General features: G+C 47.8%; 1 protein-coding gene across 1 annotated transcript; it reads right to left on the reverse strand.

Moving 5' to 3' along the window:
* Window positions 1-260: 260 nt before the first annotated feature.
* Window positions 261-24,486, reverse strand: TGM5 (transglutaminase 5). Its single transcript, XM_037018981.2, has 13 exons — window positions 24,308-24,486; window positions 21,740-21,919; window positions 21,353-21,598; window positions 19,898-20,016; window positions 17,284-17,412; window positions 16,566-16,743; window positions 7,127-7,265; window positions 6,418-6,521; window positions 6,078-6,317; window positions 2,941-3,306; window positions 2,284-2,444; window positions 999-1,132; window positions 261-808 (listed from the first exon to the last, which is right to left on the reverse strand). Exons 1-13 carry the CDS (start codon window positions 24,315-24,317, stop codon window positions 655-657), a joined length of 2,160 nt encoding a protein of 719 aa, XP_036874876.2. The 5' UTR covers window positions 24,318-24,486; the 3' UTR covers window positions 261-654.
* Between the last annotated feature and the right edge of the window lie 955 nt (window positions 24,487-25,441).

Below are 25,441 nucleotides of genomic sequence, written 5' to 3' on the forward strand. Positions count from 1 at the left end.
GACCATTACATGTTGGAATGTTTATCGTCTGTGTCTCCTTGCCCACCTCCTATAATGGAAGCTCCACAGGGGCAAGGTCTGTGCCTTGTCTACTGCCTTATTTTCTATACTGGGAACAGTGCCTGGCACATACTAGGCACTCTAAATATTGAACAAGTGAACGGGCTCAGACCCTGAAACAATAGGGCACTCTTCCAGTGTCCAGGGAACAGAGAGGAGCTGCTCTAGGGAAGGTGATGATTATATGGAAACAAAGGAGATGAGAACAAGGACTGAAGTTTATTGTAACTTCTGTCCAACAAGGACTGAATACTAGAACATTAGCCATTGCAATGATAAAATGACAGTGAGGTGCTCATCCCATCTTCTTTTCTTGACATCTGGATGGCAGTTAAGTCATAGCCAAGTCCAACCAGTGTCCTCAGACCTCTGTGCCATGTCACACTTCTGGGTGTGCGAGTCCCTGGACTCTGAACAGAGTCCTAGGGAGCTGTGCAAATGGTCCAGGGGACTATTCATCACTGGTGTCCTCTGCTGCCCACGTCATATCCCTGCAAAGCCTCTGTTGTGGTGGGGGAATGGCATAGCTTGCATTTGAACTTGATACTTTTCCTGAAGCTTAAAATCTATGCACCAAGCTCATTGTCCCAGAATTTATAACCTAAAGTCTACATAGACATTCTTGTAACCCTTGATGTCCTTAAACTTGTTGCTCCTCAGATTAGCTTGGATCTGCCTTTGGCCACTCTTGAAGGGGATAGTCTCCAGAACAATGCTGGCCCTGTGCTGGGGTTTGAGGAGTCCAATGCTGCAGCAGAGAGAGGAGATCGTCAGAAAACCGTAGGCAGTATGATAACCCCAATGCCTTTTTCCACACAGCAGCCAGGTCTCTTCTTTTTTTGGAGTTCTCATTGCCTGGCCTGGGAGCCCATGTCCAGAGAGACATACATGCTAACCCTGGGATAAGAGGAGCGAAGGCAAGCACTCCCAGCACTCACAGGACTCTCTGCTGTTTCCTGAAGAGACCGCTTCCTTCCACAGTCAGCACGCAGTCCGCGACCTGCTCCGAGAGGGGGTTTGAGAAGAGCACCTGTATGGAGAGCGGCTGGTTCACAATGGCTGCTCCTAAAACCTAAACAGAAACCCAGAGGAGAGGAAGGGGCAGAGAATTAGTTTCACTCCCCAATTCACCACCCAATTCACTGTTGCAGAGATCTATTTTCTGAGGAGCTGGGCTTTCATGGCCTGTGTTTTTCCAATTATGGTTTCAAACCAACTTAATGGGTTGGCATTAACATTTTGAAAAATGAAATAGAAGAGAAGACATCACACAAGGTATTGTTATGTGAAACTTTTGCCTTCTTTATACATGCATGGATGTTTGGATGAAATATTTTACATCACTGAACCCCACATATGGAAAAGAGTCTGATGAACTGGGAGTCTCCTGTGATGCTCCCTCTGCTGCAAGGATTTCATCCAAGGGTGAAATGACCAAGAGCTCCCAAAGGACTTTCATGCATAATTTGAGTGGCTAGAATCTTCCTTGGCAGCTTCTTATGGTGATTCCACTCCATCCCTTCCCTCCCTCTCATAGTAACTGGCTCGTTTCCTTCCACACCAATGTGTGAGAGAAGAGCAGTGGATCGTTTAGGGCTGCAGAGAGAAGAAAGCAGCTTCAGGAAACCTGGAGGCACCTCCTGAAGTGGACTCCAGGGGCCGGGCTTGCAGATGCACCCACCACAGGGCACCGCACACTCACTTGGCAGAGTCCAGAAGGCCATGTGCTCTGGGGGAGACCACACAGGAAGGAAGGGCCCTGTGAAGCCTTCCAGCCTAGAGGACCACAGTATGTCAGAGCAGGAGGTGGCCTCGGAGGCCAGCTAGACTACTGCTCTCATGTGACAGTTCAAGAAGCAGAGGCCAAGGGGTATGTCCAAGATGCACAGCCAGGAATCAGCAAATCCATCCTGAGCTGACCTTCAGGCAGTGCTTCCCCCCAACTCAGGTCCCTCTCATTTCAGTTGACATTTCCTCATGTTGACCCCGGGGAAGGCCAACAGTGGGAGGTGGCACAATGGAGGGAGTTCTCCCCAACAGCCCCATGGCACCTACACAAGCTTCATCCACAAGGCCTTTAATGGTGCAAGAGGAAGGAGCCCTCACCCATTGTTTTCAGATAACTTTATGCTCCTGGTAAGGAGGCAGAGGAAAGAAAGAGCTGCACCCCCTCCCAGCTGAATCCCATGGAGCCCACAGGCCACTTGCTGGGCTCTTGCCTACATTAATCACGATGCCCGGATAGGTTAAGGTGATGATCTTGTTCACTAGGATCTTCTCAGGACTGTTTTTCTCTTCACCCAGGGCACTGATGCGGATCACCTTGTCCGTCGACAGATATTGGCTGTACTGGGAATAAGGAATTTTGCAGGGATAGGTCTTTGCTAAGGAGAGAACACAAGGGTGAGTGAGATCGCTGGGGAAACCAGCTGGGCCTGGGTTAGGTCCAGCACCCCCTTCTCTGGGGGGTGTGGGAGGCATCATGTACTGAGCCCTGGTGGAGTAGGTACTAGGTTTCCAGATGCAAACACTGAGGTTAAGCAAGGCAAATGGCTTGTCCAAGGTCATTCTGCTTGTAAGATGAGGCTTTAACCAACATCTGGAGGACTCCAAAGCTCAGGCTTTCCTTGCTAAGCCAGGCTACTTGCCTTGAGGTAGTAAAGGAAGGGGAGGAGGAAAAGGAAGGAAGGAGAGGAGGAGGGAGGGAGAGGGAAGGAGAGAAGGTGAGGAGGGGCAATTTGTATTGGAGGGGATGGCAGGAAGACAGGTGTCACAGGTGTCTGCCTCTATGACCCACGTTGGCTGGCTTGACCCCACTGGCATTTCCATAATCCCTCTGTGCGCACAGACTGCCCCTATGCCCACACCCAGAACCCATACCTTCTTCAGGAGAGAGTTTGATGAAGGCTGTGTCCTGCCAGAATGGGGGCAGGGGGCTGCCATCATGCAACAGGGACTGGGCACTCAGGTTCACTTTGAGGTCCTTGAACCGTGCTGACATGTTGAGGGCCAGCAGGGCAAACCTTATGTCCTGGCCCATGTTGGGTGGGTCAAGCAGCTGGAATTTCAGGGAGACCTGGACAACATCACTGGGCTGACGGGAAGGTGCACCCAGGCTCCAAGGCTCATTGCTGCCCACTGGCATCGACCCAGGAGGTTGTGAGGCTGCTTGGCCGGGGCCCTGGGACCTTCCAAACTTCAACTTATGCAGAGCCTTCAGAAACACCTGCCTTTCCTGGGGGGAACCTAGGAGGGCCGAAACAACACCAGGTGTGGGCCAGGCTGACCCAGCAACACTGCGCAATCACAAACACTCCCTATCAGTCAACTGATTCTACATGTCAGGCTCTGCTGACATCGTCACATTAACCATGAGAGAGATGGATCGTTATTACTAAGTAAGCATGTAGGAGTGCCTGTGTGAATGCGGTGTCACAACCAACATTGGTGGTGAGTGCCAAAGGGTGCCACAAAGCACTACTTTATATATTTATAAGTTTTTTGTTTTGTTTTTTACCTTTTGATTCCCTTTACCCATTTTTCCCCCACCCGCACTCCCCTGACAACCCCACCCTGACCCCAGCCCCTGACAACCACTAATCTATTCTCTGTATCTATGACCTTGGGGCTTGGGGGATTTTTTTAAGATTCTACATATAAGAGAGATCACGCTATTTGACTTTGTCTGACTTATTTCAGTTAGCATAATGCCCTCCAGGTCCATCCATGTTGTAAATGGCAAGAGTTCATTCTTTTTTATGACTGAGTAATATTCTATTTATATACATACATACATACATATATATACCACAATTTATTATCCATTCATCCATTGAGGTCACAGGTTGTTTCCATGTCTTCACTATTGTAAATAATGCTGGAATAAACATGGGGATGCACAGAGCTTCTTGAGTTAGTGTTGTCATTTTCTTTGGGTAAATATCCAGAAGTGGAATTGCTGAATAATATGGTGGTTCTATTTTTAATTTTTTGAGGAACCTCCATACTATTTTCCATAGTAGCTGCACCAATCTACATTCCCACCAACAATGCAAAAAAATTCCCTTTTCTCCACATCCTCTCCAACAACAGCAATAATGATGCTATTATTATCATTCTTATTCCATATACAGATGCAGCAACTGGGGCTCAGGGAGGCCATGTCACTTGCCCAGGTCACACAAACTTCAAGGGGCAGAATCCAAATGTAAATCAAATCTGCATGACTTGAAAAACTATGCTCACTAGACTCTATCTTGTCTTCCCCACAGGAAAGACAAAGGCCCACAGATGCAGAGGAATAAGCCTCCTAAAAATCACACGGCACAGTGAGTCACTTATTGGTCAGGTGTAGACTAATTCCTGGAAATCAAGAAACGGAGAAGCCACAGTGAAAAAAAGGAAATTCAGGCAAGCTGTGTTCACAGAGCACCTGGCTTCAGTCCTGGGGAAGCACTGTGGCCAAGATGTGCAGGAATACACATCCTGACTTCCCTAGTTATGCCAGCAGCTGCCTTCACTGGGCACTTACTCTCCCAGGGACTAGCCCTGACCCTTCACTGCACTCCCAAAGCCTTCCCAGGCAGAGGTCCCCTTATTCTTGGTCTGAGGTTTCTCTGCTACCAGAGCTGACTCAGTCCATTCATGGGGTAGGCTGAAAGTGCCAGGGAATTTACACACCAAACAGCAGCCCCCAACCCCTGACCAACAGAAGTTGGTAAATAAATAGCTCAGCCCCTTGCCTCTTGGGTGGGATAAATCTGCAGTGTATTCACTTTATGCTGAATCCCTAATAGGGTTGCCAGATGTAGGAAATAAAAACACAGAGCTGTTCAAATTGACTTTCAGATTAACAAGTTGTTTGGAATATGTTAGATTTACATATTCATCCTGTATTTTCCCTGGCAACCCCACTGGCAGAGCTCCCCTGCTGGGCTAAGCTCCAGCTGCCCATGGTGCTAACAGGCTTGCTGAGGCTCCCTGCACTGGCCTCCGCCCCAGCCTGGTCTCACTTACTCACTCCCCTTCCTTCCAGTAGTTCCTGGATGGCTTCCTAGATAACCACTTGTACTTGAATCCTTGCCTCAGGATCTGTTCTGGGCAACACAACCAAGATAACCCAAGTGGGTGGAAGTGGAAGGGGTGATGGGCAGTATGCTGGGCTGGGTTCAGTGCTTGCCTATTGCTGTGCAACCCCTTCCTAGGCTTGGATTCTGGAGCTTCTCTGTGTGGGCCATATACACAAATCACAGGCACCCACTCACCAGCACTTGCAGCCATTGCTCAGGTACCCCCCAACCCCCAGCCCTACACGTTCCTGAGTCACTTCTGCTCAGATCCTGCTCTCACCCTCCTCCTGACTCTCATGGACTGGATAGTTTTGCTTGGCTCTGTGGTAGCTGGTCTTTCTCAATTTCCAGGAATCAGTCCACATGTGACTACTAATCCACAAAGCTGCCCTTTTGCCCCTGCTGACTTGGGTGAGAAGCCCCTACCTTACCCAAGAGTTTTTCCACCTCTCAGTACCACCGTCTATAGAGGGTGGGCACAGGAGTGAACTTTTGGCCTTATGTTAATCTCATCACTGGCTGGTGGCCTGTCCTATCCTCCAAATGCTCAAACACAGCCAACTAAACAATAAGTTAAATAAAATTAATTGAATTAACTAATAGGAGAGAGTTTACTAAATCCCCTGCCATCTACAACAGGAGACTGATTTTCAGGAAGGCAGGACCGAGGAATTCATATACTATTGGTGGGATGCCCACCAGTGGCCCTGCAATCAACAAGAATATCTTGTGGCGGTCACTTGCTGGCCTCTGGGGTGGAGTAGTGCTGGGCATGAGAGGTGAAGCAGTGGTCTCTCATCTGGGACCTAAAACTGAAGGGCTCAGGAGGCAGTGACCTGGGTGCCACCCTGTAGACACAGTCTGGCTCCCCAGAAGGCTGCCCCAGCTGGCTGGGAGGCCCTGGAGCAGGCAGAAGGTGCCCACAAGACTGGACTGACTTGGACCTACCTTCTCTGTACTTGTAGTTCTCCGTGATGTCATCCCTCTCATTGCTCAGGATGCCCTTGGTGCTAATAAAATTGCCAACAGAACTTGTGTTCTGGTGAAGGATCTGCTCCTTCCCTCCATAGACAAGCCAAGACATGCAGTCGGCATTCACCATGGAAAAGGCAAAGGCCGTGTCGTAGTTCAGATCCACCTCTCCCTCTCTGATGGCTCTAACGGAGGCAGGGCCGCAGCAGTACAGGCCTGAAGGGGAACAGAAGAGTCACCGTGGGCCGCTGCTGCAGGCGCAGGCAGGGCAGGGGTGTCTGTGGGGGTGGGTGCCGCCTTTCTCCCAGAGCCTCACCGTTGCTTGTCTCCTGAGGCGTAGCGTCCAGCACCTGCCAGCCTCCATATCCAGGAGGGAGGTCGTTTCGGGACATCCAGCATTCATTCCAGACATGGAAATTCCTGAGGGAGAGGCCAGAGCAATTAATGTCAGATGAAGGTAAGTGAGAGTTTGTAGTGCTTGTGTACTTTCTGGATGAGGAGTGGATGGACTGCTGGGTGGAAGGACAGCTCACCACAGGCCTTCAAATGTCTGTGGGTGAATAGTGTCGGCTCTTCCTCCTGTGAGCCTCAGCTTGTCCAGGAAAGACCTTTCCTCTGTCTGTGAAGAGAGTGGAGGCTTCCAGAGCCAACAGAAGTTAAAAACCCTTCAGAAGGATACCTGTGGCCCCTTCTGAGTGAGCTGTGGCTGCACAGAGCAGTCCCGGTCTGTGCATCTGCAGGCGAGACTTCAGGCTGTCCTGCAGGCAGAGCCACGGGCTGAGTATTAACTGGAGGTGGTGACAAAGGGGAAAACCCCACCCGGGCAAGGAGCTCTTGTGATGTGAGGAGTCTAAACTCACAACCATTGTTTTTATGTTCAGCTGTGTTCCGGCATTGGGGTAGGAGCCCTGGGGCTGGTGAAAGTCAGAGGTCATGGGGGCACTGCAGACTCGTGGGCACAGTCCTGCCCTATTCCCTGCTAAGTGGGGTCTGCCCTGGAAAGAGATTGAGAGGTTGTCTCTCACCAGACGGTGTCCTTCTTCTTATTCTCCAAAATCCTGCCTGTGCTGTCATAATACTCATCTATGATCAGGTTCCCGTCGGTGTCGTGGCCAGAGTCGAAGTTGGTGATCACGCGGGTGGGGATCCCCAGGCACCTCATCACTGCAGAAAGGGCGGAAAAATCTCCTATGCTGTGGATTCAGGAATGCTATGGAGTCCTAGACCGAGCGCCCTGAACCAGGGAAATCACTCATCTGGTACCTGCAGGACCAGAGAGGAGCTGTTTGAGGGTCTGCAGTACTAGGTCTATGATGTTACCAAACTCCCTCCCCACCTTCCTGAGCTTCTCACTCTGCGGCTGATGGATGAGACTCCATGCAAAGGTTAGGCTATTGGTTGCTTAGACAAGCACTGCCGAGGCCAACAGAAAGTCCAGCAAGTCATGGGGGCTCTTGCTTGTGCCCACATCTCCTCAAGGACTTGGTCTCAATTCTCTCCTGGCCACAAATCTCCATCTTCACACCAAATTGCTAGAAATTTTTCCTGTGGTAAGGACTGCTGGCTGAGATCATCAGATTCTTAGGCAAGGAGTTCTGTGGCTTGGATTCCCCCTTTTCCTTGGGTGTATTGTCTTGGAAGCTTCTCAAGGAAAGCACTATAGATGAAGGCAGAAAGGGGAGGACACTGTGTAACCAAAGCTTGAAAAGTGACTTTCTACCTGGTAGAGAGATTCTGGAAAGGAGGGAGAAGGTTTTCTTTACTCCATTCCCTTTGCCGGCCCACTTCCCTTTGTCTCCTGCGGTATTTCCCCCGTTCGGCACTCAGTAAGTACAGCAAGCCTCTGCCCATCCCACCATTGATGCCCTGGGGTTCGCAGCCCCCTCAAGTTCAGCACTGGCAGCCCACCCAATTCAATAATAATAATAGTGTCTATTAGCCAGGCTTGTTGTTACATACATTATCCTCAGGACAGCTCTACACTGAAGCTGCTGTTATTATCCGCATTTTAAAGACAAAGGAACAACCAGGAAAAGTTTGCTTCTTTGACAAGTCACAGAGCTAGGGAGGGGCAGAGCTGTCACTCAGATCCTGGTTTCATGCTAAGCCTGCCCTCAGTTCTGAGCCCACCTGCCAGTACCATGCACACAGTTCAGCACTGCAGTATTTTCACCTTATACATCCTAAGCATTTTCCTGTGTTATCAAATATTTGCCAAAAGCAAGATTCCTTGTGATGGTTATTTTTAGATATTTCATTGGTTTTTAGTTTTTCCCTGTTGCAAATAATGTTGAAATGAACATCTTTGTAGATCAATCTTTTTCTTCCCCTTGGGAGAGCTTCTAAGAGGTAAAATAACTGAGTCAAAATATACAGTGATTGATTTCTAAGGGCTCTTCACACAGTTCTTGTACTGTCATTTCCAAAATATTCATAATTTTTAAAACACTTCTTTATATTAAACACTGAACTGTTTACAGATTTTAGTTCAGGCTCCTTCTTATACTTTGGCACAAAGCCTCTCCAGGCCAGAAGGGAACACACCCCTAGTTGGGGGAGAGAAGCCCAGAAGGGAGCCTGGAGCCCGCCTTGGAGCGGCAGGTCTGCAGAGGACCAAGGAGTAGGGGCAGGGAGTGAGCAGACCTGACACGTGAGCTATAGGTGGAGGTGACCCAGGACAGCCTCAGAGGAGGTGATGAGGTTGGAAAAGTGGCCACTGAAGGAACGTGAGACAGGAATGAGGCAAGAGCATTCAAGTGACTCAGGGGCATGGCATGGGCACATTTATGCTAAGATCATTGTCAGGAGGGTGGATAACATTTAATTCAAAAATAAGAGAATGTGCCAAGGAGGGGCGGGCAGGGAGATGGGGAGCAGGCCTCCCTCTTCATCTGATGACATCACGAATGGCCACTCGAAGTGTCTGTGGTGATGATGACTCTTGTTCAACATGGCTAGATGAGCACTTTGCCAGTGGACAACGGGTCCCTGGTCTCACGGCACTCAGCACTTCTAATAGATGTGCCTCGTGGCTTGTAATGATTTGTTTATGAGTCCTCTGGAGGGCAGGGATTGTCAGGTAATCGTCTTTATCATTACACAGCCCTTAACAATACAGGGCCTGAGCTATTTTGCAGATACTTGGTACCTCTTTGCCGAATGGATGATGGATGTCATAAATATGCTGCCTATCCCACTGATTTCCCACGTCAGCACAGCACTGTTTTGATGGCTGTGAGCTGCACCTGACTGTCAGTCCAGCATAAGCTTTGAGTGGTCATGGATTCACACTGATCCAGCCTCTTATCTCATCATGGCTGTGGGAGGACTGGGGTGGGGAACAGCAGCCTGCCACAGGGAAGCAATACAGGGGCAAGAGTGGTTTCTTATATAGGGAGTGAGATCAAGGCTTCAGCTTCAGTATCCTACTAGGGAGCTAATAGCGCTCAGATATGCACATCGTGTTCTTACATGTTTCCAGGATCTTGCTCCCTCTGTCCTGCTTGCTCTGTCCTTCGACAAAGAGCTTATCCTATCCTGTGGCTTCATCTCCCACTTTTGTGCCCAGGACCTCTGAATCTGAATCTTGAGCCTGTGTGGAGACCTTGCTGTCAGTAAACATCCCCACTGAACTTCCTGGTTGTCAGTCCTCTCAGTCTTCCTTGCCAGTCAGTGACATCACCATCATAGGTGTCAGCATGGCACCAAGCACTATCCAGGCATGATCGCAGTCAGTCCTCGCTACAGCCCTGTAGTTTTCCCTACTTCAAAGAGGAGGAACCTGAAGCTCAGAGAGGGTGGTGTCACGTGGCAGCAAGGAGAGCCAGGCAGGGTTCTCTGATCTCAAAGCACCCTCATTGCAAATTCACTAGATATTCCAGCAACACCTTGCTCTCAATGCACCTTCCTCCATGAAGCTCTCACTGACTATCCGTGCCACACTAATCTCCCTTCTCAGTATCTCACCTAATCCTATCACCTACGCCACACATTTTATCCCTGGACAGTGCTCTCTGTCATCTCATATGTTAGCCTTCTTGTCAGCCAAATTACAAATCCCCCTTGAGTAGGGTTCATACCAGAAACTTTTCTTGAATTTGTTCATTCTTAGCATAGTGTTGAGCACAAAGTAGATGCTCATTAAATTCATATTGAAGTGCATTGTCTTAAGCCTGCAAACAAGGTTTTTGCAGACTATCAGTCCTGAGGCCTCACAGTCTGACACAAGTTCCAGGTGACTCTTGCATTGATAATTTTCTGGGAGCTGAGTCCCTTGTAAAAGAAAAACCATATGGGGCATGTATGTCTGTGTGTGTGTGCACACATGTGCATGCTCCTGTGATGGTACTTGGAAAAGGTGGACAAGATCTAAGAGCCAGGAAAAGACTGTAGAGCTCCCAAAGTATAGTGCACCAGACCACACTCCCAGTGTGTGTTACAGTGTCTCTTCACTCAGCCATTCAGGACTCACTCCGTGACAAGTGCCAAGCCCCTGTGATGAACCAGACAGGGTTAGATGCACACACAAAAATGAAAGACATTCCTGCCCTCAAGGAGTGTAGCTTCACTTCTCACTGGTGGTGGACACCATCCTGATGCTGTATTAAAACATGGAGTCTGTTTCAGGACTGGCCATGAAGGTTTCTCACCAGTTCTTCTCACTGCCTTGCCTCTCCACCTCCCCATGTGGAAACATGGCTCCAATTTTATAAGAGAAGTCAGTGGAAAGTTAGAGTTCAGCACATCAAAATTAATTCAACTTGCTGTGCTGCCACACTTCCATGGCTTATACTAAAGAATACAGTGAAAGCTCCAGCTAATAGAGTCAAGTGATTGCGTTTATATGTGATGATTTTTAGCATCTTTTAATTTCTCCTTGGGTGTATTAGGCTTCCAAATGGTAAAAGTTCCACTTCCTGCTCCCTCTCCCATGCTTTTAATTGCCCCTTGTAACCAAAATGGCTATATCGCCTTGGTTTTTCAGATATGCCATCCCTAGTTCATTTCTGAACTGTTCTCTCTTGCCTTCAATGACAATGAAACCTAAAATTGCTCTAAAAAATAAGGTCTGTTAAAAAATATTACCAAGCACATAGAGAAGCAGGAAAATATGAGCCATAATGAGGAAAAATGTTAATCAACAGGACTAGATCCAGAAATGTCTGAGAAATTAGCTGATAGGGACCTGAAAACAGCTATTTTAAATATTATAAATATGCTCCAGAGGAAGCAAAGGAAAACATGAACATAATAAGAGAAATAGAAGATAGAAAAACAACCCAAAGGCACTTCTAAAGATGAAAAATACACTATAAAAAACAGAAAACCTACTGGATAAAATATTGCACAAAGATAACAATTTACTTTTCTGTGAGAACACATTCAAATACAATGCTACCTACTAAATACATCAAAATATTTCCCTAACACATTTGAATAGAAATGGGTTGTGAGATAAAAGAGAGCAAAAATTAATTAATTAGCTAATTAAATTTTTAAAAGAGGGGCTTAAAGCAGAACTGTTATGAGAAATGCCATGAAATAAGGAATATGATTAATTTAACACTAAACACTCCAAAGAACAAAGGAAGGAAATAATGTAAAAAGTGGTAGAGATGATGGGGAACTGAATTTTGGGGGTGGCTAGAAATACCTTTTGAGCAGGACCCAGCCAGACCTCTGGACCCCAAGGGGTAGAGATTAAAACAGTATTAGACTACAATAGCTAGCACGTGAGTAAAGCTAACCATGTGCCAGGCATTTTTCGAAGTGCTAGTCATATATTAACCTATAACCCTGCAAGGGGACATTTCATACAATCCTTGATGTCTCATAAGTCAAAGGAGAATAACAGTAGATCTGTGTTTAAGCCAAAGGCTGAGACAAAATAATGTCCCAGGACCTTGGCTGAGGTTCCTTCTTTGAGAGCTAAGGGCTCAGTAAAAACAATGAGGACAAGAATTATTATACTGAAATGGAGATAAAGAGGTGCTTTATAGAAGTTACTACACAACTGAGTGAGAAGAAATCTTATGTGGCACTAGCTCAGGGGTGCTCAAAAGTTGCTAGCAGAGGGCCCTCCATGCAAGGCAGAGCATAAGCAGGGATCCAATCTGTAAGAGACACACATGTGGGGTCATTTGGGGTGAAGAGAGGAGAGCCCAGCCCCAAGCATTCAGTGTCATCTCCCAGGCCACTTCCTGCCTGCCTTCCCACCTGGGCCCAGGGCCCTACATCAGAGAGGAAGGGACCAGGCCCCACAGGCCTGCCCAAGTCATTGCTGCCCCCACCCTCACCCCATGTAGTTACGGGCAGGAACAGACCAGGCACATTCCCAGGATGCCTAGCTTTTTTTAAAAAAACAACTTTATTGAGATATAATTCACATACCATAAAACTCACCCTTTTAATGTGTACAGTTCAGTAGTTTCTAGTATATTCACAGGTTTTCCTATAATCTTCACTATCCAATCCAGCACATTTCATCACCTCAAAAAGAAACCCCATGCCCACTAGTGGTCACTTCCATTCTCGCCTCCCCCGAGCCCCAGGCAACCACTGATCTCTTTGTCTCTATGAATTTGCCTATTCTGGGCATTTCCTATATACGGAATCAGACAGTAGGTGGCTGTGGGGAGAATTTTAAGGGAACAGAACATCACTGTCCTCCATGCTCTCTTGTTACAGAGCAGGCGTCCAGGCTACTTCACAGACCTCAGCGGAGGGCTGAGGGGCCTGACTGCATCACAGGGAGTAGACCGCAGGATGGGAAAAGCCTGCTGACAGAGCTATGGGGCCTCTGATTCTGAGCACAGGGAGGTCAGGCCAGGGGCTTCTCTGAAATTCCCAAAGTAATAGCCAACTACATGGATGTCAAAGAAACTGCCCATCCCAAAAAATGTAATTGTGTCTTTGATGCACACAAAGTCTCCTTTTTGTGATTTTTCTTTAGGAAGTTGAAGTCAGTATGTTGACATTAAAAAGGGCAATACTGAGAGGCTGAGCTGCAGAGGGGAGAGAATGTACTTCTGACTCGACAAGAGTCACTTGGTCACTTTAAGCCTCATTTTTCTCATCTGTAAAATGACAGTAATGATATCTACTTTACAAGTGGTTGTAAGTAAGACAGAGCAGGGAAATGGGACAAGAGCCATGCCATTGTAAAATTACTTAGGCTATGAAAAATGCCCAGTTTATTGCTTAAGTTAATCTATATGCTGTTCTTATTCTACTTCCAGCCCCTTAAACAATTAAGTAACTTTAATCCAGATGAGAGAGAGATCTCTGGAGTATAAATGAATCTACATGTGTAAAGAATGCCAAGATCCAGATCAACACAGTCACCCAAATAACCCTATTCTTAAGACAAAACTGCAAAGGAATTATGAATCACTAGTTTATATGATGTCTTTTGCTAACCCTTACCCAAAAGGCCCTATAAACCCCCAAACCCTAAACCCTTAAGTGTGCCTCTTCAAGGTCTCCCACACTCCTGAGTGTGTACTATCCTATCAAATAAATTTACTTGTTGCACAAGCCTACTGTACTTGTTTCCGAACTCTTTTCTGTGATAAAGACAAGACCTCATTGACCTCCACCTTCCATGGAAAGTGTCTTTGTCATGCTGCCATTTCACTCAGTTTTCTAGTCTTAACACAATCCTTTTCTCTCTTCCTACTTTATTTCAGACCAGTAGGGAAGTGGAAATTCTCAGAACATAAACTCACTCAATCCAATTATCTGCAGCTCCCCAAAATCCTAGGGTGGTAAGGATATAATTCCCACATGGTGTAATTTCAAGTGGACACTGGACACCAGGAAACCCTGGTTTTAGGAGTTGGCAAGGGATCTGCCCTATGCCAACCAGGAGTTCAATGAGCTTCCCTTTCCTCCCTCTGTTCTTCTTTGCTTTCTGCTGCCTGCATGGCGGCTGACATTCACCTCTACTCTTTAATGAACTCCTTTCTTGCTGGCACTTGTTCGATCTGATCGAAAATTCTTTCCCAGTCAGAGTCAAGAGCCCCCCACTGTCTGGGTTGAGGTTTGCCTGGTGTGCAGGGAGAGACTTCCCCAGATGCCATTACCCAGTAACATAAGAATTAGAAAGAGTGAAAGCACCCAGCATGTGACCAAAGCACAGGGGATGCTGGGTAAGTGGCAGCTGCTAGCAATGTTCAGGTAGCTGTGTGGCCTGGTGGTCAGAGCCAGCCAGACCTGGACATGAGACTGGCTCTTAAATCAATTTCCTCATCTGCAAAATGGAGATGATGCTACAACCTACCTCATTGGAGGAATTAAATAAGGCAATCCTGTCAATACTAACTGAACACTCCCTGTAGCCAGCACTATTTATTCTAAGCACTCTCCATGTATGAACTCACTCAGTCCTTTCAATAAGCCTATGAGGGAGGTACTATTCCTTTCCCTATCATACATCTAAGGAAACTGAAGCCAAGTGAAGTGACTTGCCTAAGGCTACTCTGCCAATTAATGGTAGTGCTGGTGTTTGAACTCCAGCAGTCAGTCTACCTCCAGAGCCCACATGCTTCACCATTACTCCTGGCTATCAATGTTTCAGCACAGTGCCTGGAGCTAAGGAAGTCTCCAGGAAACATCCACTGTTGAATTGTAAAATAGTCATCATCATAATTTTAAAAAGGCATGCTTTGGCAGCTGTGCTGGGTTAAGGAGTTTGATGAATCCTTAATGTATAATGGAGAAGAGGGAGGCTGGGTGTTACCCATCTCTGTACCCAAGAGACTTGGAGCACATTGCCTAGCATAGAATAAGGACTCAGTAGGCACTGTTGGGTGAATGCAAGAGTTTTTCAAACAGATGTATTTATTAATATGCAACATGGCAGCCCTTTTGGGGAAGCCTGGTGCTGAATGAGCTGCAGTTGGATCAGCCACATTTGACCCACTTTGCCCAACCTTTTGCCCCCAAGGTCACTAAAGGGCCATGACTCTCATAAACTTTTTAAATGGTCTGCTCTCGTTGAATAATCTCTATTTACTGGCTCCAGGCCTCTCATCATGCAGTTCCAGAAAACCACACCCCAACCCCTGGCCATCTCCCTCTGCACACAGACACCAGGCCCACTGGACTCTAGGCTTTTCCATGCTCAGCAAGTCTCCCTCTCTATTGTGCACAAGACTGACCCACTCTCTGTCTGCCAGTCTTGTGGTACTCCCTGGATGCTCCCTGAACTCAGACATCCCAGTTCACACAAATCTCCATGACTCTGGGTATCAAAGCTGTTGAATTCCTGGTGTCTTATCTCTGGGCAATCAAAGCACCCAAGTCAAGATGGGGCTCTGCAGTTACAGAGAAAGAGTAGCTCAGGATTTGCTCCTCACCAGGTTGTGTGAAGTCTTTGGTGGGTGTTGAGAGAAACCTCCTTGTTTCTATCAAACCGCCCTTAGACGGAGGCTTGGCGTTTGCTGCTCAGCAGCCTGGGGGGCCTCTAGGTTGCCTCCAGGCCCAGCACGTGCATGCACATGGACTGCACCAGACTTTTTCTACACAGAAGGCCTGTGCCCACAATAAACACCATGCTGTAGGCAGATCTGGTCTCCCTGGGTTGGACTAGAGAATCCTGTGAGCAAAAGCCACACTTGGTCTCTTTCCCCAGCTAACAAGAATAACTTCCTGATCATGACCAAGTCAGGTATATAGATATGCATGCCAAGAGGTGGAGCCGGCTGAGGCATGGGGTCAGGGCGAGGGGGAGGGCCAGGAGCAAGTTTGGCCTGGGTGAGGCAGAGGCCTCCTCCTGCTGCCTCCAGTGTGTGACTCATTTCCATGTTTCAGTTCTCTCAAGATTCACCACCCTTCTTCCTTCTGCTTGCTCCTTTTGCTACTCACAAACCAGCTTGCCTTCTTTTTTCCCATACATATTCTTTAACTTTCTTTCTACTAAGGTAGCATCTCTTCCTGCCTGAAAAGCTTATATCCCATTTTCCTCCATCCCCTCACTCCCTGGCCTGAGTCAGGCCATCAGGTCCAGTAAACAAGTGACAACTCCAAATTCAAGGTCATTTAACTTTGCTACCATCCTGCTCTGGCCTCATGGCCCACACCACCACTCAGATGCACATTTTCTCCCGAGTGAACATATTTTCTATGCTCAGGGCACTAATCAGTTTGTAGATATCTAATTATGTGTCTTCTCATTTCATTCCTATCTTAGACTGGACAATTTCCAGCCAAGCTCATAGGAATATTCCATTAGGTTGTCCTGGCTCAGAAGGAAGGGCTCCAGGTCCTGGAAAGTGTGTGATGTCTACCTCAGAACCATCCTTGGAAATAAGCCCAGAAGCCTGAGATCAGTGAGGAAATGTTTTTGCTGGAAAGGGCTTCCTTTGTGGGAACCATGTGAGACTGAGAAAAGAATGGTTCAGAGCACTAGAACATGATCCACTACACCCTTTGGTCCTCCCATGGGCACCTGCCCCTCCCTACCTGTGCACATGATGGCCGCAAAGACCCAGCACTGCCCGTAGCGCACCGGCTGGCAGCCCGTGGCGTGCCACTGTTTCAGGATGGCCACACTGCCTGTCCACTCTGCAGGGTTGACACCGTCTGAGTAATTCTCACTCCAGTTTCCATTGAGCACCCCATTGTCATCATTGCTGTTGATCTGAAGAGAAACCACACATAGAAGCATTAGAAGCATATTCTTCCTCTACAAGATGGGATGTGCAGGCTGCCTTGCAAGGCCCATGGGCCTGAGACACAGAGGAGACATCTCGTTTTACCTGGGGAGTGGGTGGGGGTGGGAAGCCAGCCCTTCTGACTGGTGTACTACTGTTAAACACTTCATTATTCTGTTCCTACCCTCTCTCTTATCCCTGCCAGCTCCCCATACCCTGCACAGCTAGAGCTTGGCTCCGAGAGCTTTCAAAAATATTTCAGAGCAAAACAAATTTAGAAACGACAAGACCAATTCCCAAACTAGAGCTATACTCAGTGTTCCCCAAAACATGCAATTTGGAATTAATAGAGGTGACAGCCCATGCCCAGCAATTTCAGAGCTCAGGTGAGAAAACCTGTTGCCTACATTCTTTCATTAATCATGCAAAATGTCTTTGCCTGAAGGCCCCTGCCTCTCAACTCCTCACTTCCTCTTTGCAGGCCACCCCACTTCGCCCTGGGTGGGCAGAGCCATACCCAGACTCACCATGGCAGACACCACTCTGCTGATGTACACGGGGCTTCCTCGCAGGGCACAGTCCGTGGCTGGGTCGAACTGGAAGTTCAGGCTCTTGTCTAGCAGCTCCAGGCAGATATCTATGATATTCTCTTCAAACTGCAGGAGAGATGCAGAAAGATGAGGTGCCCATGCTTGGCACATGTGGATATGGAAAGCAATTCATGACCCACCATGCCCAGCTTTCTGATGCAGTGTGTTTGTGGAGTAGAAATCCACTTGGGAGGTAATGTCTGTTAGCATAGCCATGAACTGCCTCCTGAGCAGGTGCAGAGTCCCAGAGCTCTGGGGCCACAGCTCACCTGGTTTATGTCCTGCAGTCAGATCCCTGGAGTGTTTCTGACTGACTAAAAAGTTTGTTTCTGCTTCTTTGTCCCTCAGTTCCCACACTCCTGGAGCCCATGGTATGTTCTTGCTAAAACCGTATTGTCTCATCTTCCACTGCTGAAGTGAGGGTGCCAACTTGCCATGGCACCTGTGACTCCGTGGGGCTCTGGGCTGACTAATAGCACGTGAGTTATGGAAGCTTTCCACCCAAGGCAGGCTGGCTCCTGGTCCCTCAGGCTTGGTGTAAATGTCACTTCCTCTGAAGTCTTCCCTGAGCCCAAGCCTGTTTAACATCATAGCCCTGGCTACGTCTCTTTACAAAAGACTCCGTTATCATGATGCAGCCAAGGTCTCTCCTCCTTGCCTGAGTTTATGCTGTCTCTCTCTAGCAGTTCTTGCAGCTCTATATCCCAGGCCTGGCACAATGCCCAGCACACAGTAGGGGCTCCATGCATTTTTCTTGAATGAGAATAAATAAATGCATTTATTCCCATGTAACACTGGGTAATAAACAGGGTTAGTGAGGCTTCTCTGATTCAGTGAAACTAGTGATTCAGAAATGCTGATTCAGTGAAACTGTCCCTGAGCTCACTGCTCTGCTTTACCAAAGTGGCCTGCAGAACAAAAGCTTTAACCTCCTCTATAAGATGGATAAAACATGTCCGTCCCACCCCTGCCCCCTCCCCCGCCAACCTGGCCTCCTTCTTCCTCTCCATCCTCACATCTTAATAACCCTGGCTCACCATTTTGGCACCACCAATGGCAGAATCTTTGTAGTGCCTGAAGCAGACCTAACTATTTCTCACCTTTGTATCTTTGCTCAAGTGTCCCTCTGTCTGGGATATTTTCCCACCTTCTGTCACTTGGCTACCTCAGTTCAACATCTCTCCCAGGAAGCTTCCCCAACAGCCCCATGCCTGGCCACGTGCTCTTCCTCCAGACTCCCAGAACACCCTGTGCCTGTCTCCCAGTCTACATGCCCCACTGCATGAAAAGTGACCTGCGTGTGTGACCAAGTCCAAACTGCACTGTGCACCCAGGGACAGTGTTTCTTTCACTTTCTTATCTCTAGCACCTAGTACCTAACACTGAGCAGGCATTCAATTTAAGTTCATTCAGTCAGAAAGAGGGAGACAGGGCTCTGGGCTCAGTTTGCTCTGTTTCTCACATAAGTGAGAAATGGCAGCAAGCTCCTGTTCAGGGGCTCTCCAGGATCCCCACCTTCCCATGCTGAGTGGAGTTGGGGATGTGGGTTGGGGCCAGTTGAGGCCGCCATGTCTCACCTTGATTATAGCAACTCAGGGGACCTAGGCTGGGCCTGAGGTCATGTGTGTCGGTTCTACATGGGGACGTCTAGGAGAAGAACCAGTGTCACACTGGTACAAGGCTCCACAAGGGCCCCAGGGTTTCCCAGCCAACACGCCTTCTGGGCAGCCGGGGCTGGTCCTCTCCTCGGACTGTGCTCTAGTGCTGGGGCTCAGGCTTGAGAACCCTCGTCCCTGGCCTTCCCAGAGCACCTGTTGTAGACTGTGCTCCATGTGGGAGGCAAGCTTTCAGTAAGGCAGGAGTTGTGGAGTATTGCAATTAATACAATGCTGTTTTTACAGATGAAATCACGTGTGTTTGAATATGTGTAGAAAACAAAATGTGGAGGAGCATACACACCGTGCTGATGGTGGTGCCAGAATGGCCTCGTGATCTAGGCACCATTTGCATCATGTTTCTTGGTGAAGATTTTTAAATAACCATATATTGCTTTTATAATGAAATCAAAACAAAGAGGCAATACTAATAGGGAGGGGCACACATCACTGTTCGCAGCCCCTGAGATGTTAAGGGACACATTTTCCTAGGTGACAGAATGGTCCTAGGGTCCACACCCTGGAGTTGTGAGGGTAAGGTGAGAGAATTCAAATGGCCCCCAAGGAAACAGTTTAACAACCAAAACCCCAGGCACCATCCTGGCCATCAGTGCTGCTGTCTTCACCCTCATGCTCAGCAGAATGACTGGGTGGGGACCCTTAGCTGTTCTTCCACCTGAGATCCTGTTGTCCAAATCAGACATGATCAACAAAGAACCTCTTCCAACTTTCAGTGGGTTCTCCTCTGGTTCCTTGGGGTCACATGTCACATCTTCCTGGTGCCATTTAGTACCCATTTGTCAGCAGTTCGGGGTGAAGCAGCCTACCCTGCTTCTTCTCCCCTCTCCCCACGAGCCCAGGGGTCAGGATGAGCCATGAGGAGGGCTGAGACTCACCTGTCCATAGTTCCAGGGGCAAGGGCGGATCCAGTTCTTGTTCCCTTGGTAGATGAATCCATAGTCATTCACAACATACTCCTGCCTCTGGGGCTCACTGTCCAAGTAGACAGAGTCCCCTAGAAATCAAAGTGGAAGGATGCAAAGCAGAAAAGTCATCTTGCTTGTCCTGCCCCAGTCTCATCCCCAGACATCACAGTCCCACAGAAACTAGGCTGTGCGAGGGCACTGGACGACACCAAGAGGGCAGGAGATAGTCTTGGAGAAACCCACCTTCTACCATGCCTCAACCCCAGCAGCAGGCTCAATAGGAGTATGAGGTAGAATAGGAAATATTTACCTTTGGTGGGATTTCTTGATTGCAAAGCACATTTACATCCTAGCCCCATTTTAAGATTGAAGAAACAGGCTCAGTGTGATAGGGAACATCCCAAATCATCCATAAGTACGGAGTGAAATTTGAGCACAGCCCACAAGACCCATTATTTGTTCTCAACTCTTCCTGCACCTCTTCCCATTGTCCCTCCTAGCTTGTCCTTCATTCTACCCACTCCGCATCCCTATGTGTATGTAACTACCTCTGCCCCTAGATGGATTTAGAGGACAGAGATTGTAAGACAAGTGGTTCTGAGATAAACCCCGTAGCTTTGTTTGTGTAAGACAAAAATTGAAAACAGCCAAAACGCCTATGAATAGGGGGCTAATTAAAAACATTTGATGCAACCAAAGAGTGGGGTAATTGTAGCTATTAAAAAGAATTATTTTAGGAAAATATGTCCAAAGTTGATGTTAAATGAAAAATGTTAGGGAATGCTATGTATTATATAATCCCATTTGGGTATGATTATATAATCACACGCACATATACATATATGCATAAATACATATTTGATTAAGCATGGAACATTTTTATAAGGCTACACAAGAAGATGTTAACAGGATTTCCTCTGAAGGATGGAACTTGGAAATTGGGATAAAGTTCTCCTTTTCACATGACGTTTTTCCTCCTGCCTTCCTCCCTCTCCCCCTTCTCCTCTCCCTTTACTTTCCTTCCCTTCCCTACCTCCCTCGTCCCTCCCTTCCTTTCTTTCTTCATTCTCTCATTTGGTTTTCCCCTTACTTCATTCCACAAATATTCAATCAATGCATTAATTACTTTTTAATGAAAAAACTGGAGTTAACTTAAAATGTAGATAAAGGTGTTAGATGTTAACTGTGGTCAGACTTAATTGTAATGGTTCTCTTTTTAGGTAAAAATGACTTGGCTCATAATTTGAAAATTCTAAATAAGTAAATAAGCAAGTTCTCTCCACTATGCTTGTTGGTGTTTGGGAGTAGATGCTGAGTATATGGGATGGCTGGGGAACAGGGGTCTAGAAATCCTCAGGCCTAGCTCTCTGTGGCACTTATAAATGGGCGGAGACAAGGGACCCCCACACAAGCACCCCACCTTACCTGGGCACCAGGGATTGAAGAGCAGGATGAACTCCCCAAGCTGGTAGGCAGTGACAGACCTCTGGAAGGAGTCGATGTGAATTTTCAAGAGGTACCGACCCACAGCTGCCGTGGGAGGGGCGTACAGACTCACCTCCAAGGAGGTGGCCCCATTAGCCTCCAGTGAAGCCATCCAGGGGCTGGGGCCTTGCCGCCCAGCCAGGCTGAACAGGGCCCGGGTCCCGCTGGCCAGGTCTGGGAGGGGTCCTGGTAGGAAAGCAGAGCTGAGGTCCTTTGGGGTGACCTCGCAACCCTCCAGAATCCCTCTCAGCGCACACACACACACACATACACACGCACACACACGCACACACGCACACGCACTGGTGAGCCAGCAGGGGTCCTCACCAGTCTCAGTCACGAAGATGATGTTGTCCCGCTTGGGGTGGAAGCCCCGGTTCCTGAAGTACAGAGTGACGTAGAAGGGCTGGCCCCGGCGGACGAGGAGGCGGCCCGCGCTGATCTCCTCTGTGTGGTGCCGCAGGTTGTTCCGGGAGCTCTGGAGGTCTACGAGGGCCACCTCCAGCCCTGTGATGGGGCGGCCGGGACGGACCAAAGAGCAGGGTTGTGGAGCTTGGGTCAATCCTGTCTACCACTTACTGGTTGTACAAACTTGAGGAAAAACTTAGCCTCTCTGAGCCTCAGTTTCTAAGTTGGTAGAAAGAAGCCATAAAACCAGCCTTCCAGGGTTAGCTTGAGGATTAAGTGAGATGCCAGGTCTGCAAGTGCCTCCTTCATACTTCCTTCCTCACTTCCTCCCTGCGTCTCTGACCCTCCACCCCCTTCTCCCTTACACCCTCCTGGAGACGCAGGGTTTTCTACCTCTGTCCAACCCCTTCTGGCTGCCTGGCCAAGTCTGATTGCTCCCTTCAGCCCAGCAAGCCTCCAGATTTACCCCAGCATCCACTGTCTTGGACTCAAGAAAACAGTTTCACTTGCCCCTGTAGCAGCCTCCAGATGTGAGAGCAAGTCTCTGGGTTATATGCTATGTGTTTAGCAATTTGCTGACTGCAACTAATGCCATGTACCCAATGCCCCAGGAGCTGGGATGCTGAGGACAAAGAAAGGCCCACATTGGCCCACATCCTAGCCTTCTGGAGCTCCTGCTAAAACACAGACTGAGCTCACTTCTCTCCAGGTGTGTCTCCCCCGGAAGGGCTCCATTTCTGACTTCTCCATGTTGGCCACAGTCCTACCCTGATTCCCAGGCACCTGGGCTCACAATCTTTAAATCACAATTGGCTCACCATGTCCTTCTCAGCCTATACTGATCTATGTGTCATCAAGTCCCTTCACTCCTTCCATTAAAACGTCTCTGCTGTCCATCTGTCCTTTTTCACTTTTACATAACTCGGACCTCCCTCCTCACTTCACACCTAGTGAACGTTAACAGCCTCGTCAGGTCTCCTGACTCCTGTGTCTCCACACCACCCACCCCTTAACACACCACTAGCTTACCTTTCCTCAAGCCAGTTGCATCATGCCAATCTTTGCTTTAAATGTTCTGAGATACATTACAGCCCGCCATGCAGAAGGTACACTTCTTAACCTGACACCATGACCCTCCATGCCTGGCTTTAACGTATAGTTGCATTCTCACTTCTCACCACTCCCAGCATAGGCCCTCCCCTCCAGCCGATCTGTCCCCAGGCAATGGCAGCCCTACCTGTCCATGTAGTTTGCTTAAATATTTTTGTAGTTACTGTTTTATTTGCCTGAATTTCACCATTATTTATAAACAATTGAGGGTAGAGACCTACCTATTTCATCTCACCTCTATCTAGATTTTAAGAAATACGAACCAGAGTGTTTGGCAAAATCCAATACCTTCTCATAATAAAAATACTCAACAAATTAATTACCTCTAAAAAGTTAAAGCTTCTCTGAAAAATCCACAGCGAAAACCTACTTAATAGTGAAAGAGCAGATGCTTTCCCCCTAAGATCAGGAACAAGACAAGGATGTCCACTTTCTCCCCATCTATTGAGCATTGAACCAGAGGTTCTAATCAGTACATCAGAGAGAAGGAAAATGGCCCCTCTTTACACATGACATGATTCTGAATATAGAAAATCACAACAAGTCCACACATAAAATTAGAACTTATAAATAAATGCCACGGTATTCTCGAATACAATAGAAATATACAAACATTAATTGTAGTTCTATAAACTTACAATAAATAATCTGAAATTAAAATTAAGGCTGGGATGGGGATGGCCACACCGTAGCTTTATCTACAATTATTGCCTTATTTTACTTATTTACAACTATGTATTCATATATACCTTATGTAATTAAAAATTATAAAAATTTAAACACAAAAAATAGTAAACGAAGATGAGGCTGTTATATTTGTAGAGCTTTTACCTCATTCTTATAAATAGTTTGAACTATCATTTAATTTTCGTAGCAGCTCTTTCTAGAGAGAAGGATTTGATAAAGAGAAGAGTAATGGTGGGAAGATTAGCTGAAATGAGAAATAAAAGTGAGAGGAAGAAGAGAATATATGAAGATTCAGAGAATTTTCAAGCTGGAAGACAACTTCAAGATTGGTCCAACCCCCACTCATTTTTTCAGGCATGGGGGCTGGGAACTAGAGAAGTGACTTGCTCAGTGTCAAAGGGTCAGCTAGTAGCCGAGATGGACGGGACTCCTGGCCCCGAGTCCCTGGCCCTCCTCCAGCCCATGGGTCTGTGCAAGCAGGCATGCTGCATGCAGTTGTTTACCTGCCAGCCTCTACCTTGTCTCCTGGTCTTTAGGCTACTAACAAATCCTGAGGTGTCTGGGTTTCTGCTCTTTCTGCCCCAGTTCTTTATTTACTACTTTCTTCCTCTGAATCCACCCTTCCCTTGACTTCCTGCAGTCTCTGTGTCTTCCTTTCAGAGCTCCAGCAGCCCCGTGGGTCTCACCTACCTTGCTCCATGATGGTGGCCTCCAGTTCCCGGACTTCTCCACGCAGAACAACTGGATGGCTGTGAACTTCAGGAAAGTGGTCCTGGAGTGCCTGCTTCCCCTTCCATGCCCAAGAAACACTGAAGGCAGGGCGGTTGCTGCACTGCCACCTGCTTACTGGGCAGATCACAACTGGTTTTCTCACTTGCCCTCAGGTTTTTCTTGGTAGTGTTGCTTGGCTGAGAGGAGGTGTGGAGGCCAAGAAACTGTCAGCACCTTGTGCTATGTGGGCATTTGATAGCTCTTGGGCAATGGCGCATTCCCTGGCAGGCCCTGCGCTGTGGTGGCGGAGCCGGGTGGGACTCCTGAGCTGATGGGGCCTCTAGGGGAATGGAGCGGGGCTGAACCCTTGCAGGAGAGAGTAGCAGGGTCCCAAGACTGTGGCTCACAACTGAGAGCCTCTTAAGCCTAGATGTCTGCTTAGCACCTGAGCCTCTCTTTTATCCTGAAAAGTCACTTTCTGGACATCAAATACAAACATAACCCATTCTGGATCACTCTTGGTATGGTTCTTTGGGTATTTATTTTTGGTGAAGGTATTGTGTTGATTGAGACCTTCCAGGTCCAAAGCAAATTTCAAATAAAAGCCATAGGGGAAGAAAACTTGGGAAGAATCATTGTGGAGTTTTAGAAATAGGTGAGAGGATGGGAGCACCAGTGAGTGACCTTGACTCTAGTAAGAAACGTACAAGCCGTTGGAGTGAGCACAAAGGGAAAAAAAGATGGGAGAAGAGAGGTGGAAGGAGGGAAACGGCTGCTTGTAGGAAGTGAGTGGGACGCTGGAAGCACCAGGCATCCACACCCCTGCTGCCTTTCCCTCCAGTGGGACACTTCTCCCTGCATCTCCCTGCTTGTTGGGTCTCTTAATCTTTCTCCTCAGAACCTCATTCTCCAGCAGCCATCCTTCCTCCTGTATTGTCAGCTCTGTCTGTCCCCAGTCAACTCTTATAGTGTTTGTATACATGCACATATATGATTCACTGCCTAACACACCTTCGCCCACCTTCAATCCAAAATGGAACACCTACCCCCTCCCCTTCCTCCTGCATTTCTTGTCTTGGTGAGTGAGGAGTGTCCATCCAGTCACTCTGGGAG

This window comes from Manis javanica, chromosome 8 (genome assembly GCF_040802235.1).
Source record: "Manis javanica isolate MJ-LG chromosome 8, MJ_LKY, whole genome shotgun sequence".
Classification (NCBI taxonomy): domain Eukaryota; kingdom Metazoa; phylum Chordata; class Mammalia; order Pholidota; family Manidae; genus Manis; species Manis javanica.

Coding starts and splice junctions, on each gene's coding strand:
- TGM5 (XM_037018981.2), bottom strand. Junction 17,413..19,897: donor GCCCCTGGAACTATGGACAG/GTGAGTCTCAGC, acceptor TCTCTCCTGCAG/TTTGAAGAGAATATCATAGA. Junction 3,307..6,077: donor GAACTACAAGTACAGAGAAG/GTAGGTCCAAGT, acceptor CGGCCCTCCTAG/GTTCCCCCCAGGAAAGGCAG.